We start from the raw sequence: 15,972 nt of genomic DNA, 5'->3' as shown, positions 1-15,972 counted from the left end.
ATCAGATGTCATCCTAGCTGCTCTAATAAATTGTCCCTTTATTATACTTCTTTTTTGTGAATAGGGATGGCAGCTGGTATATTGTAGATATGAGTTACTGAAGGTGTTCTTTCTAAAAATTTTAGATTTAAACCCTTCGTAATCAATACTTATACAAGTGTCAAGATATGGTATAGAATTAGAATCCGTATTAAACATGAATTTCAAGAAGTCACTTCTAGTGTTTAAATATTTCATAAACTCGTTAAGTTTAACCTCTCCCCCATTCCAAATTTTATTTATTTTACATTTGTTAACCGGGGGTGTCTGACTGAGCCGAAAAGGTCCTTTTTTAGCAGAGGCCCGGGGAGAAAAGCTCCACAAAAAAAAATTACAGACACATTTAGTTATTTAGACATAGTCAGTATACACACAAATTACAAGAGACATGTTTTTACAGTGGCATGCGGCACAAACAGTTACAGTGGAGAGAAAATCAAAAAAGATATTAATTTTAAAAATAAAGGTAAGTAATAGATTTGTGGTGTACAGCTGAACTTTGGAATGTAGGTAGAATACATACATAGTACACAGGTACAGTACATACATTGTAGATTAGCCAGTGTTTGTGAGTAAGATTGAAAAACTATTATAAATTGCTCTAGATTTAGTATGCATATGTTATCCGCTTTCACTAGCCTGGGGAGCAATCATGTCACTGCCAACTTTGCTTGAGATGTTGCCTGATGAGGTCTTTAAAGGAGGCTTTGGATGATGTGTTTTGAATGCTAGTAGGGACAGAGTTCCATTTTATAGCCAGTGAACTACTATATAGTGCATCTCCAAAGCTATTGTAGCTGTTGGTGACTTCTAGTAGTAGTTTGCTTGATGATCTAAGAGGCCTTTTGGCTGAGTGATGTTGTACTAGGTTTTTGAGGGCAGGACACTTATTGGGGAGGTAATAGATAGAATGACAGAGGCAGAGCTGATTGTAGGTTAGGAGGTTGGGCAGTTCAAGCCTGTGGAGCTGTCTCAAAGCAGTACAATGATGAGTTCTATATGAGCAATTTGCAGCAAAACGGGCAATTCTGTTATAGAAAGCTTCCATTTTGCTTAGTTCAGTTTTGTTGAGATTAGTCAGAATGGGAGATGCATAGAGTAGGGTGGATAGAAGTTGGGAGCGAGCAATGGCTGAGCTTGTGTTGTTGGTAAGAAATGGTTTGATACGGTAGAGTGACCCCAGTTTGGCATGTACTTTTTTAATAGTTAAGTTCAGATGACTATCAAATTTTAGGTGGGAGTCTATGGTTATTCCCAATAGCTTAGCCTGTGGCACTGGAGCAATTGGAGTAGCATTTGTGGAGTAGATAGTGAATTGACTGTTAGTGTTTTTGTTAGAACTGGTTATAATCATAAGCTGAGTTTTCTTTGGATTGAGGATAAGTTGGGCTTTGGTAAGGTAGTTTTCAACGTCAGAGAATGCTAGTTGAGTTGTTTGCAGGAGGGTGGGAATGTTTTGTGCAGCACAGATTAAGGTAGTGTCATCTGCATCCTGAATTATAGATGCATGCTGTGTGGAGGTGTGGAGGTCATTTGTGAAGACTGTGAATAGTAGTGGTCCTAAGATAGAACCCTGTGGGACTCCTATAGTTATGGGCAGCTGAGGAGAGAGAGAATTTTCCCATTTCACAGCTTGGTACCTGTCAGTTAAGTAGCTTTGGAACCAGGTAAGAGTGGAATTAGATAGATGATATTGGTTTAGTTTGTTTAGCAGGATTTGGTGTGAGACTGTGTCAAATGCTTTGGACATATCCAAAAAAAGAGTTGACACTTGCAGGCCTTCATTTTTGAGACGGTTTACTGTGTCTGTGAAGCAAAGGAGAGCTGTAGTGGTACTATGGGCAGGTCTGAAACCATGCTGAGTAGGTGACAGGATGTTGCAGTCTAGGAGATAGTTTAGCATCTGGGTATGGATGCATTTTTCTAGGATTTTGGCCAGGGGGGAGAGTAAAGCAATGGGTCTGTAGTTATTAAGTTCAGTGGAGGTACTGCCTTTATGTATGGGTGTAACATAGGATATTTTCCAGAGTTGGGCACATAGTTTTCAACAACTGATCTGTTTATGAGAGTGGAGACTGGGATAGCAATAGCATCTGCTGTAAGTTTCAAGAAATAGCTGGGGAGTAGGTCGGCTGCTGTTGATGAGGTTTTTAGATTGGAGAGCATGCTTTTGATTAAAGTGCTGGAAACTGTTTTGAGGGTAAAGCTTGTATTAGTGTTATTTGTGTTGGGGGGGATAGTGAGGAAGGAACTGTCCTGTGATACTAAGGATAGAATTGAGTTCGCAAAGTGGGAGTTGAATTGTGTTTCGATGGGAACTTTAGTGTCAGGGGTGGTTGGTTTGGGGGTAGCCTTTTGGGTGGATTTTAGTAGCTGGTTTACATTTTGCCAAAATTTTTATGGATTGTGTTGGTATTTAGTTTGTAATGTTGTGTAGTAGGATTTTTTGTCCAGCCTAATGCATTTTTTTGCACGGTTGCGCAGTTCTTGGTACTTAGTTAGGCTTTGTGTTTCTTTGTTTTTTTTGATAGTAACGCCAGGCAGTGTCTCTGGACTTGAGGATTTGTTTGGTTTCTTTACTGAGCCAGGGGTTTGTAGAGGATCTAAATCATCCAATCCAAATCATAAATACATCATCCAAAAATCTTGTGTATAGGTTAATATAACCTTTCCATTCAGTTTGCAAAATGTGTTCATTCTCCCAATCTAATAGAAACAAATTTGCAAATATGGGAGCGCAAGCCGCTCCCATAGCTACCCCTTTGCACTGTCTGTAATATTCACCTTCAAAATACACATAATTGTATACATAGTATACCTAGCTAAATGCACGAAATGTGCCTGTTTCTACGTAGGCAAAACTGATAGATGCCTTCGAAACAGGATATACGACCACTATTATTGTATTAAAAGGAGAAATGAAAAGAATGCTTTATGGAAACATTTAAAAGGAAACAAAAGTTGTGATAAGTTTCTTTTTGGCATTTTGGAGATCGTACATCCAAACCCTAGGGGGGGTTGTATCAAGAAAAAATTAGGTGAAAGAGAAGTAAGGTGGCAGATAAAATTGAATGCCTCTATGTATCCTGGTTTAAACGAAAATATTTCTATTAAACCTATTTTGGAACTCAATATGCATTAATATATGACTACAAGGCATTACTGTCAACTTTGTATGATAAAATTCCTATATTGTACTTTATAGAAAGAAAGTCTCATTGATATTTTGATATGTTCATTTTATTACTAAAAATCTGATTTATAAGGTATGGATTATACTTAGGGAATATATATATTACACATTGTTTTTAGTTTCACACCTAGTAAGGGTAGTAGTGTATTTATTCATCAGTTTAAAGCACAGGGCACTTTAAAGTATATTTAATGACTACAAATTTTCTAATTGCATTTTTTAATTGCTTGTTAACATAACAAGATAAATGGATTGGTCACTTGGGTCTATATTAACTCAAGGAATTAATTGTGAAGTTGTTCTGAGGAAGTCTACCTGTGTGTAGATGAAAGCGCTCAGCAACTGTGGTTTTATCGAACAAAGTGGATTTTATTTATCTTTGAGTGCCTGTGCTTTTACGTGCTACTACCAAGAACAGTTTGGTTGCTTTCATTTGACTTTATAAATGACTGTTCTGGTACTTATCTATTTTTCTGGTTATCGTGTAGCATGGATTCTCTAGACGAGTTACCATCATTGTTCTCACCCAGGAGGGACGAGATTCATAAACGTCAATCCGAAATGGCAATCGTGAAAGGGGAACTAACTAGGCTCATTGAGCTTTTCAGCCAAGAAGAACCTCGTAGCACAGCCGGATGCATGCTGACATCATCACACGCTTAACGGAAGGATGGGAAGGATATGAGCTCGATGGCGGCTGTTCCAGTTGAAGGGGAGAAGGACAACATCGGCAGGTGAGCCTCTTATGGATCCGGTTCCAGTCATTTGGACATCAATGACAAAGTTGGTAACCATACAGAAAACAGATCGGAGGTCGTTTTTGACACCTTGGGTGCTAAACCCAAACGAACGGTTCCCAAGAAAAGCTATGCTATGAGCATGAACACTGTTAATACAGGTACTGTACCGTCACGAAAAGACTGTAATTCACATCAACACAATACAGGTTGGAATTTGAACAACTTTTTAGTTCAAAATGTAGATTTTTGTGCTAATTTTAACAAAGCACATAACTATGAAAGGCGGAATGCCAGTAATGATGAAAACGGAACTTTAAAAGAATCTATCATATTGTTTGGTAATAAATTGAAAACCTTGAAAAGTGTACAAATGGATAATGTTTATTTAAAACAATGTATAGATGCGAAGATTGTTCCTATGGGACTTAAGTTCTTTAAGTATCCATTAGGTATTGAGATGAACGATGAGAATATTGTGGAATGTACAAATATGTTTGACAATTTTGGCTTCTGCTTTATGAAATTCATAGTACCTTGCAATGACAGAAAAATTTGCTGTTTGTTATCTGAAGTAGAGGAATTAAATGTTAAGATTACTAACGATTTACTGTATGAAGAATATGAAATGTTATACAATAGTCAGTTTACTTGGAGGGAAAAGGTAATAGACAAATAGTATGAGAGAAAATGAAGAAAGATGCACAGAGATAGACAGCAATATGATAATAAGGAGGCATACAAGTGGGTTAATAATAAAAAAGATAATGTTTATAAAAGTAAGAAACAGTATAATGCACATAGGGACTACAACTCTGGAGCAAATGGAAGACCCCAATTTAACAATTTGAACAGCAAAAAGGAAGAAGGAGATTTTTTAGAAGAAAGGGAAACATGGAAAGATGCAGAAGCGAGGCAGGGCAAGATACATTACAATTGGAGAGGGGACCAAGGAAGAAACCAGCAAAGAAACAAATGGGGAATGGAACAGAGAAGAGATACAACATATTAAAACACAATGAAGTACATTATAGTTTAGGTGAATACAATATTTTAACTACGCACACCTAGACATTAAAGAAGAACATTTCCAGTTATTCACCAAGGGAATGAAATTTGTCCCCAATAAGACAATCAATATAGTAGAACATATTATAGATTTTAAGAAATATATATGTAAAATAAACCTTCGTGTACTGTTAGAAGGTAAGCAGAGCAAAGCGAGGGGTGAATTTAGTAAGAGAAGTACATACACCCCACCCTTGAATAACACCTTAGCCATATTTGAAAAGTTGGTAATAGATGAATTGTATGCATATGCAAATAAATGTAAAAACAATAAAATGAAATACAATTTAAGTTATACTGAACACAATTTAATTAATGATTTAAAAATGAATTGCAATGTGCGTATTATGAAACCTGACAAGGGAGGGGGTGTTGTGCTGTATGATGGGAGGGAATACATTAATAAAATTAATTGTATATTATTAAAATCTGGAAATTATGAAATTTCATCTATCAATGAAGTAAATATAGGTTATCGTAAAATTGATTTGTTTTTGGAAGAATTGTTGTTAGACGAAAGAATTTATGCTGACATGTATAATTATTTAAAAGTTGAGTTTCCTGTTATTAGTACTATAGTAGGGATACCTAAAGTACACAAAAATGTGAATGATCCCCCCTTTCCTCCTATCATATCTGGTAACAGATCTAAAACTTTCCTTTTTGGATCTGTAATAGACAAATGGTTAAAACCTTCCTATAAGAACACAAGACATCTATTGAAAGACTCATGGGACTTCTTAGGGAGACTAACACCGGACTTGTATACCACAAGCATACATCTGGTCACCATTGACATAGTAGACCTTTTTTCTAGCATCCCTTTGGATGACGGGATGAAGAGATTTAGCAACAGCATTGACAAGTATAGTACCTTAGATTGGGACAAGAAGTTACTAGTGATGGAATTCATTGATATTGTGTTAACACACAATTATGTGTATTTTGAAGGTGAATATTACAGACAGTGCAAAGGGGTAGCTATGGGAGCGGCTTGCGCTCCCATATTTGCAAATTTGTTTCTATTAGATTGGGAGAATGAACACATTTTGCAAACTGAATGGAAAGGTTATATTAACCTGTACACAAGATTTTTGGATGATGTATTTATGATTTGGAATGGGGAGAGGTTAAACTTAACGAGTTTATGAAATATTTAAACACTAGAAGTGACTTCTTGAAATTCACGTTTAATACGGATTCTAATTCTATACCATATCTTGACACTTGTATAAGTATTGGTTACGAAGGGTTTAAATCTAAAATTTTTAGAAAGAACACCTTCAGTAACTCATATCTACAATATACCAGCTGCCATCCCTATTCACAAAAAAGAAGTATAATAAAGGGACAATTTATTAGAGCAGCTAGGATGACATCTGATTTTGCTGACTTGTTAGTTGAATTGGATTTTATAGCAGAGATGTATAGAACCAGGGGATATCCAGGCAACATGATTACTGAACTAAAAGAATATGTGGTCAGCAATAGGGACACCCGGTACAAACCCATTTTTGGGTCAGTTGTGCAAGATAAACTAAAGGTGGCAGAGAATAATAGTAAGACCAATGTCAATAATTATTCTGGGGCATGTATCCTACAGTTTGCACCTCACATACAGGATATAAAGGAAATAGTGGAAAGAAACTGGAATGTGTTGATAATAGACAACAGTATATACAATACTATTGGAACAAGGCCTTCATTTGTATATAGAAATGGATTTAATTTGAAAAATGAGTTTGAGCACAAGATTAAGGATGTTAACAGGAAGGAGCTGCGGATGGGCACACACAAATGCGGGACATGTAACCAGTGCAGCTTTATTATAAATACTAAGAAGTTGATGTTAGAGGACATTAATTCTACTGAAGTTATGTTCCAAAGGGGTAATTGTAGAACATCCCACATAGTATACCTAGCTAAATGCATGAAATGTGCCTGTTTCTACGTAGGCAAAACTGATAGATGCCTTCGAAACAGGATATACAACCACTATTATTGTATTAAAAGGAGAGATGAAAAGAATGCTTTATGGAAACATTTAAAAGGAAACAAAAGTTGTGATAAGTTTCTTTTTGGAATTTTGGAGATCGTACATCCAAACCCTAGGGGGGTTTGTATCAAGAAAAAATTAGGTGAAAGAGAAGTAAGGTGGCAGATAAAATTGAATGCCTCTATGTATCCTGGTTTAAACAAAAATATTTCTATTAAACCTATTTTGGATCTCAATATACATTAATATATGACTACAAGGCATTACTGTCAACTTTGTATGATAAAATTCCTATATTGTACTTTATAGAAAGAAAGTCTCATTGATATTTTGATATGTTCATTTTATTACTAAAAATCTGATTTATAAGGTATGGATTATACTTAGGGAATATATATATATATTACACATTGTTTTTAGTTTCACACCTAGTAAGGGTAGTAGTGTATTTATTCGTCAGTTTAAAGCACAGGGCACTTTAAAGTATTTTTAATGGCTACAAATTTTCTAATTGCATTTTTTAATTGCTTGTTAACATAACAAGGTAAATGGATTGGTCGCTTGGGTCTATATTAACTCAAGGAATTAATTGTGAAGTTGTTCTGAGGAAGTCTACCTGTGTGTAGATGAAAGCGCTCAACTACTGTGGTTTTATCAAATAAAGTGGATTTTATTTATCTTCGAGTGCCTGTGCTTTTACATGCTACTACCAAGAACAGTTTGGTTGCTTTCATTTGACTTTATAGTTGACTGTTCTGGTACTTATCTATTTTTTTTATTATTTTGTAGATTGTCATATCTTAAAATGATCTGATGGCGACTTCCTCATTGATATGATTTGGTTTTTAGCCTGCCATTCTTGCTCCCACACTGCACTCTGTGTCTGCATAAAATGATAAAGCCTGACTTGATAAGTGAGGTGGTTTGTTTCAGCATTTATTCAGAGATGAAGAGTTACGATTCACTGGCTTTTCATACAGCAAACAATGTCAGTGTTGTTTTTAAAATGACAATTCATTTGTCCTAAGTATAAGGTGAGAAAAGGCTTTCATTGTACATTTACATCTTTAATCAAAGTAAGTAAATTGCAATTGTTCTTATACATTCATGGCTGTATTTCCAAGTGAGTCTGTATACCATCATCCATGCTGTCTTGTTTAGTGACCACAGTTGCCTGGAAAGTGTCTAGCAGCCTTGCTCAGTCATCTGCAACTGACAGTTTACAGACTATAACCCTGAATGGACAGATTCAAGCAGCTTTTAGTATCCTATACTACCTGCTGGTCTTCATATTACTTTTTGCAAGTACATTGATAGCAACAGCACCTCGTTGGCCAGTTATAAGAGTACATGCCAGTTTGTTTATATAGGGTTGCAGTATAACTGATCCCTGATTTTTATACAAATGTGTGGAAAAGAGTTTCACTACAGATGCATTTAAGCTTTATTGCACTTTATTGACCTCCACAATGCATACTCTTTGGATGTTAAATTGTGGGTGAGGAATAACAATGAAAACTGCAGAAAAAGTGAGATCGCACAGAAGGAAAGAAACTCAGATCATACAGATTTAATCAGGAGAAAAGCGGTTGGGAACCTAATGACTGGTAGCAGAAAAAATGGAAATAAAGAAACTGAAAGGCATTGCAGAGCTTCTAGGCACTAAACTAAATCTAGATGACAGTGAAGAGTAAAACTTCTTGGATGGGTTAACTACACTGGAGGGTAAGGCAGTCCTTTAAGTGTTGAAGTTTAGACTATAGTCAGCAAACACAGGGTAGAATTAACCTACCAGTGCATAACTATTTGTCAACAATCAACATCTAGACAAATGCTGAGTATTTTTATGGAGCAAGATGGATTCCAAGATGTCTGCGGTTTAGAAGGAATCACTCATATAGGTCTTAAGTTACCAGGGCAGTCTATAGGCTAGGCTTGTAAAGGCTCCAGAGCCATTAGCCTAGTACACACCTATGAATCTGTATCATTTTGAAAATTACTGACGTGACGTGAGCATGTGGATTTGTTGAGAAATAATCATATATCCTTAAATTACACTTCTGTAAAAAGCTGATAAAAAGAATTAACATAATGTGAATTTTAAAAAAAGTATTGTTGACTAGGCACTCTTATTTTGTTGGGAACCCAGAGAACAACACTCAGGGTAAATTAATGAAGTTGCAAAAGTTCCAGCTATTCAAGAGTAATTAAGTAGCTAACTAAAATAACTGTGAATTTAATTTAAATAAAATCATAGATCAACTGGATAGCAGCTCAGTAATGAAGTTTCCTAGGGCCTGGCTGCATATATTCAAGGTAAGAAATATGTCTTCTACCAGAGTGGTTTTACCATTTCAGCTTATGTTTCAGATCTTTTTACCTTTGTGGTATCATTCCAGTTTGAGATGGGTAGTGCTAATTCATATCATTTAATACTTCAATAAAAAGGAGAAAAAAAAATGAAAAATAGAAATTTGAAAATGTTACCTAAAGCAAAAGAAGGGAGGAATAAAAGTCAATCAGAACAGGTTTGATCCTAAAATAGTCATACATACATAAGCAAAACACATATCACCTGATAGTGCTGTTATAGGAACAGAATTGCTTTAGAATATCTGAAGAAGTCCTATTTCTTCCTCCTGTCCTTATTCTCTGGCTTCTTTTTTTAGGTCATTCTTCATGGATTCTCTGGAAACCCCTGCTCCACTATAGCTTTGATGTGCTGTGTAGACCTAAGCTAAGAATTTGCTGAAAGGTCCTAGCATTGCTCTATATCACCAACCACCAGGCAACTAGTGATTTTTCTTACCTAGATTAATTAAAACTTGGTTGAGGTCCATGTCTGAGTCCAAATTCAGTTTGGGCAGCTTGACATATATTGGCGTCTCTTTTGGCAACTTGTTATAAATTTCAGTGATGTTGAGGCTGCTGAAGCGAGGAGTGTCTTGCGTTCTATAAAATGGTAGGAAAATGATAAGGCTCACATTTTCTTTGAAGGGAAATCTGGCAACCTAGAATGAAAAACACATGGTAGAAAACTGGAATAATTTGTAGATCAGCATTAGAAATCAGCATTGTTAGGAGGCAAGGATGATCATTTAGAACCGGACAATTTTAAGAAAATATGTTACAGACTGTACACTGTATGATTAAATTGGAAACTTATCTGGCACTCTCAAAACTACAAAATGTATTTGAAATATGCTCCCCTCAGCACTGTCAGTGAGTATAGGGACTACTTATGGCATCAGCATATTCCTTCCCTAGGAGTTTTGACAGCAGCTATTGTGGATACTTGAGTCACAGCTCAAGCAGTGGTAGGTAATAACGAAAAGGCAAAATGGGTCACTTAGAAGGGTCATTCATTCATTCATTCATTCATTCATTCATTCATTCATTCATTCATTCTTTTGTTTTCCAGTATCTGCTTAAACCTCTTCATGGTTTGGGGTAGCCACAATCTATTTCAGCATACACACACACACACACACACACACACACATAAGCACACACACAAGCACACACACACGCACACACACACACACACACACACACACACACACACACACGCGCGCGCTGTCATGCACATGCACATATGCAAGCAGTTTAGGGGTTTGTCTTTGGGATGTCACACAGACTCATTGATAACATACTAACTCTACAGAGAAGGCAATCTAGATGGAGGACAACCCCAAGAATGTCACATGAATAATCTCTGTAGCAGTAATCAGTGCCACGTGGATAACATAAGTAGCACTAATCTGTGTCACATGGATAACATGTGTTACTACCACCCAGATTATTCATGTGACATGGGCTAGTGCCACACATGTTATCCATGTGACACAGATTAGTGCTATTAGTGTTATCCATGTAACAGAGACTAGTGCTATCCATGTTATCAATGTGATTTAGATTAGTGTTACCCAGGTTTTTCATGTAACATAGACTAATTCTACTTATCTTATCCAGGCGACACAGACTAGCACTACCATTGTTATCCACGTGACACATATTAGTATTACCCAGCTTATTCATGTGATACAGACTAGTGCTGCCTAGATTGCCCACAGTACCCACGGTAACTCTGCCAGTATTGTTGAAGTTGCAGATATTAGGAATACCCACCCCCAGGTCTGGTACAAGTACTAATTGGTGAACTTCTATGGGATGCACAATTTCACTACCTTTCCTCTGCTTACCTGTGTCTTGAGCTCCTCATCTGTGTACCAGCTGAGTGGGTACTTTGGGCAGTTCATCATATCCACTGTGATATACTGGTGATCATCAAGGTAGAACATTCCAGGAGTGGTAAACCGAGGATCAAACTTGTGTCTCCACAGTCCTGAAGGAGAAAGAACAGAAGTGAATGTGAGCATTAGCGTATTTAACCAAAGTTTACCCCCCAACCAAAGCATGTGCAGCTATATATAAATATTACACTATTAATCTGATGTTTACTGTGAAAGGTAGTTGTTATGTCAGGTTATGGATACTTTGTTCTTAACTAGTTACTATGTGTACCAATCAGCAGTCACTCCATGTGATACAAGTTAAACCATATGAAACAAAACAATGCACATCTAAGAAGGTGCGTAGATGTGTATTCAGCAATATTACAGTAAAGAGTATGGAACAGGCGAAAGAAAGAGTAAAACATATAAAGGCTAACTGCACCTCAGGCAAACCTGACACAATACAGACCATCTTCTGTGGCCACATTTGTAGGTACACATGTAAGTATTGTAAGCATTTGCAGTATAGTACACCCTCCTAACCAATTCACACATAACAGGCTTACCTATTACACATGTGCACACACACACACACACACACACACACACACACACACACACACACACACACACACACACACACACACACACACACACACCCACACAGACATACAGACACACACACACACACACACTTCCTGTGAACACAGCACCCAGCTGGCTCATACCTCACATAATGTTGTGTATTCTGTACTTCAAATGATTAAGAAAAACAAAACTCTCCATGTTTGTAATTGTAGCAAACTGCTTGCTAAAATAATAATAAGCAGCTTGCTACAGTTAATACTGTTTTGCCCCACACATGGAGCACTTCAGAACTTCAGCTGTGACCACAAATGCAGTATCGGCACTCATAAAACAATACCAGTACTGTGTTAATGCAGCTTCAGCTCCCACTAATCATGGCCCATGACAGCTTGCACCAAGTGCAACTTCCCCCTTCACCCCACCTAAGCTGTTCATGTATAAATATTGGAGTTGCATCAAACTGAAATCTTATTCTGTGGCTGTTAGAGGACAGGTAAGTTATAAAGAGTGGAATTCATACACTTACTTTGGTTCTTTTTTTTTCTTTTGTGTGACATTGAAGAAGCAGTCAAAAAGAGTGAAACAAAAATGCTCCTGTGGCAGGCTAAAGAAGCCATAGGTTCATGGGTTCATAGATTGGTACTAGGATATTGGCCCAAGGGCCTATACAAGCCTAGCCATAACAATACCCTGGCTATTTCTTCCCACAATATTTACTTCCCTGGACCCCTGTCTAGCAGGGCGACTGACATGATCCCTGGGGTAAATTTCCTATCTCCCATCCAATCGTCAAGGTTCCTTTTAAAGAGGGCCAAAAAGGCGCTCTGCTTGACATGTATGGGCAGTCTATTTCAGAGTCTGAGGAGTCTCTGGGTCAGGAACCTATCCCTCCAGCTGTTTTGTTCATTGTGATGACAAGGTTTAGGTCCCTGGAGTGTGTAGCTCTGAGGGATTGGGATTTCTTTAAGTGTAGCATGTCCAGCAGCTCTGGGTTTGACATGGCCTTGTATGTTAAGCAGAGATTACCTCTGAATAGATGATATGTGACAGAGTATAGCTGGAGTTTTTTAGTCTGTCAGCATAGGGCATCTGCTTTAGGCCTGTGATTCTTTTAGTGAGGTGTTTCTGTTGCCTTTCCAGTTGTTGCAGATGTTTTGTGAGGTACATACCAAATGGGGCATTGTACTCTATGATGGGTCTAATGAGGGATGACTACAGTGGAACAATGACCTCCTTTATTCTGGATGAAAAGCCCTTAGTGATGAGGTGTGCCACATAGAAGAATTTCATGACTGTTGTGGCGATGTGGTTATTGAAGATGAGACCACTGTCCACCTGTGTTCCTAAGTTTCTTATCACACTTTCAGTGTTTAGTGTACTGCCACCTATTTGGTAATTCACGGGTACATGTTTTTTCCCAATGGGGATAACTATACATTTCTTGGCATTAAGCTTGAGCCCATGGCTCTGGCACCAAGCATCTGTTTCTGTAAGGCCCTTTTGTAGAGTATCCACATCATTTGGGGATTCAGTAATGGCTCCCAGTTTGCAGTCATCTGCAAACTTTGTTAGCCAGAGTCCCTTAGTGTTGGTCTGTACTTCGGCGAAGTAGATGTCAAACAACAGCGGTCCCAAGACTGAATCCTGAGGTACTCCACTTGCCACTTGTCTGGAGCTGGATTTGGAGTCAACTACTTTTACAGTGTGGGTTCTGTCAGTAAGCCAGTTGGCAACTCATCGAGTGATAAGGAAATGCTAACATTTAAAATAGAAAAATATGCACAGTAAGAGATACTCAATACTCAGCTACTACTTACATGTAATGAATATCAAAACACAGCTATCTGCACAGGTTATGATCTATTCTAGAAGTCAGAGTTAGACAGGTAGATTCATGCAAAGGCCTAAGGATAGGTATTATGGTTACCAGACTCAATACACACACAGTAACAGGATAGAGAGAGCCTCTCCTACAGCAGTGATTCTATTATTCATACAGGTACTATTGTGTTGAAGTGTTGTTTAACTGTGCTATTTACCTGATAGGAATCATGCTGTAAAGGATCCCGATTCCCATGGGTAAGTTCCCTGATGCCCTGGGCACATTTCTCCTACTAGTGAAAATAACACCTTGGTCTCCCCTGAAAAAGAGTCCTCTAGCCTAGTAGGACAACCCAGGCAATAAAAGACAGATAAGCAAGTAAATTGTTGCAGGATTGATATATCTCTACTGGAAGATTAAAAAGCACTGCTGCTTATAGGATCCATTTGGTGGTTGGTCTGCTGTATTCCTTGTACAACTGCTGCAGCAGAACCTACTGTACCCCCATGACAAAGCATCTGTTCTGTAATGTTTTGAGACTATGTTGATAGATGGTTGCAGCCTCACAGATACTTACAGCCAATAATTCCACAAAGAAATCTGCATTGGTAGCAGTTGGTTTGGTAACGTAAGCCCTAACCCTCCCAGACAATACTTGTTTGCACTTACTGCAGCAGAGAATAATATAATTATCTAACAGCAAGAAAATTATCTGTTTTGTTACTGGATCAACTGGCCAGCTTGTATGTAATATTTTAGTGTCTTGTGAATATCCATACCACGCAGAGTTCTTTCCTCTTTGCTGTCCTGCTTTGGATACAAAACTGAAGGGTAAATTCAGTGTCGGAAAACCAAGGTAAGGTATCTTAGTATGGAATGTAAAACTCAGCAAGCTGTTCAACTGCTTTGCCTGTAATTATCAGCAGATGAGTAATGAAATAGTATGTGCAATTCCCATGTTCTTTGAAGGCTGCTATTAGGTACACCAGATGTACTATATAGAACATGTCTGCACTGCATATACAACAAGGAAAGTTATATCTCAGAACATTGTGTTGCGCTCACTGCTACCTTCATGCTGGTTTATCGCTGTCGTGTCTTGAAGCATAAACTTTACTACCTCATTCTGCATTCAGCAACTGAACATTTATCAGCCATACACTCAGTAAGTTCTTAGATCTGTGTACAGTGCAAAACTAATATAATCAAGGATGCATGAGAAATAGGTCAAATTATGCTGGTAAAGCTAATTGCTTTGTGGTTCCCTGGGTTGGTGGCAGGGCCACCATTGTAGAGGGGGTAGTGCAATATCTGTCCTTCAGGCCTCATGCACATGCCCTTTGGAGATTCTAAGACTGACATGGTTTAAGAGAGAATCAGTCAGACAGCATTTTAAACTAACAAGGAGCCAGCTTGTGTTTCCTGCACCTACGGCGCTATTGTTTTCTTTCTTTTTTTAAGGCTTGTTCTTTGGGTAATTATAGGTGGAGGTATGGACTGAATATTGTCAGGTAAGAAACAGAGAAGGACTTGGGGGAGGGTAAGTATGAACTAAATTTAACCCCTAATGTATTGATGATGTCTTCCAGGTCAGAGTAGGTAGTACCATTGGAGATCAGGTCAGTGAACTGCTGTGTATTGCTCCTAATATTCCTTTCATGGACAAAAAAAAGGCTTCATAGTTATAGCTGGATGAGGTGGCAATATTGAATTCATATTTGGCTGTGCAGGCATTGCTCTCATGCCTGTGTTTGCATACTTTTCTGAGGCCAGTTCTGTAGACAAAAAACTGTAAAGAAAAAATGTGTATTACTAATATTTATAGTCATTTTTTTATTAGCATTTTATTACTATATTTGCTATTGTTGTTGATGCCATTGTGCATTGATTGCATAGGAAATGTTGTTGCTTTGTATTGATTGCATTTATTTATCCTGCCTTCGTGTTGTGTATTAACCTTGCTGTTCTCAGTATGTAACTGAAACGCTGAAAAGTAGAGTGCATGAAGCATGCAGTTTGAGAATTGCGCACAAGCTAGTGCCACTTCTCCTGTAGCTCAGTAAATGCCCCATGCTCCACAACCTCCAGTACAGTTGCCTGTGTAGTCTTATTCTTCCCCTTAGCCATACAGAAGACATGGTCCAGGTAGATACAATGACAGAAGGAATACAAGGTGACAGAGACATAGTTCTGAAGGGGTATTAAAGCTATAGTAGGAGCTAGCCCAGAAAGAGATCGAATTCTCCTTCTAGAGAAGGAATGATACAAGAAATAAGAAGGCACAGGATGAGGTT

At 37.8% G+C, this 15,972-nt stretch overlaps 1 protein-coding gene across 2 annotated transcripts in view; it reads right to left on the bottom strand.

Moving 5' to 3' along the window:
* The window catches only part of SERPINF2 (serpin family F member 2), a 606,479-nt gene that overhangs the window by 15,447 nt on the left and 575,060 nt on the right, over positions 1-15,972 (bottom strand). For both annotated transcript variants that reach the window (XM_044054366.1, XM_044054365.1), the window contains 2 exons: positions 11,236-11,378; positions 9,843-10,044 (listed from right to left, as the gene is read on the bottom strand). In XM_044054366.1, the coding sequence (XP_043910301.1) occupies positions 9,843-10,044; positions 11,236-11,378 (345 nt within the window). The remainder of the gene's footprint in view (positions 1-9,842; positions 10,045-11,235; positions 11,379-15,972) is intronic.

Source organism: Protopterus annectens, chromosome 13.part0 (assembly GCF_019279795.1).
Source record: "Protopterus annectens isolate FY-2018-M chromosome 13.part0, PAN1.0, whole genome shotgun sequence".
Taxonomy (NCBI): Eukaryota; Metazoa; Chordata; order Ceratodontiformes; family Protopteridae; genus Protopterus; species Protopterus annectens.
The sequence above is the reverse complement of the archived record's forward strand: the minus strand, read 5'-3'. Positions and strand labels throughout refer to the sequence as shown.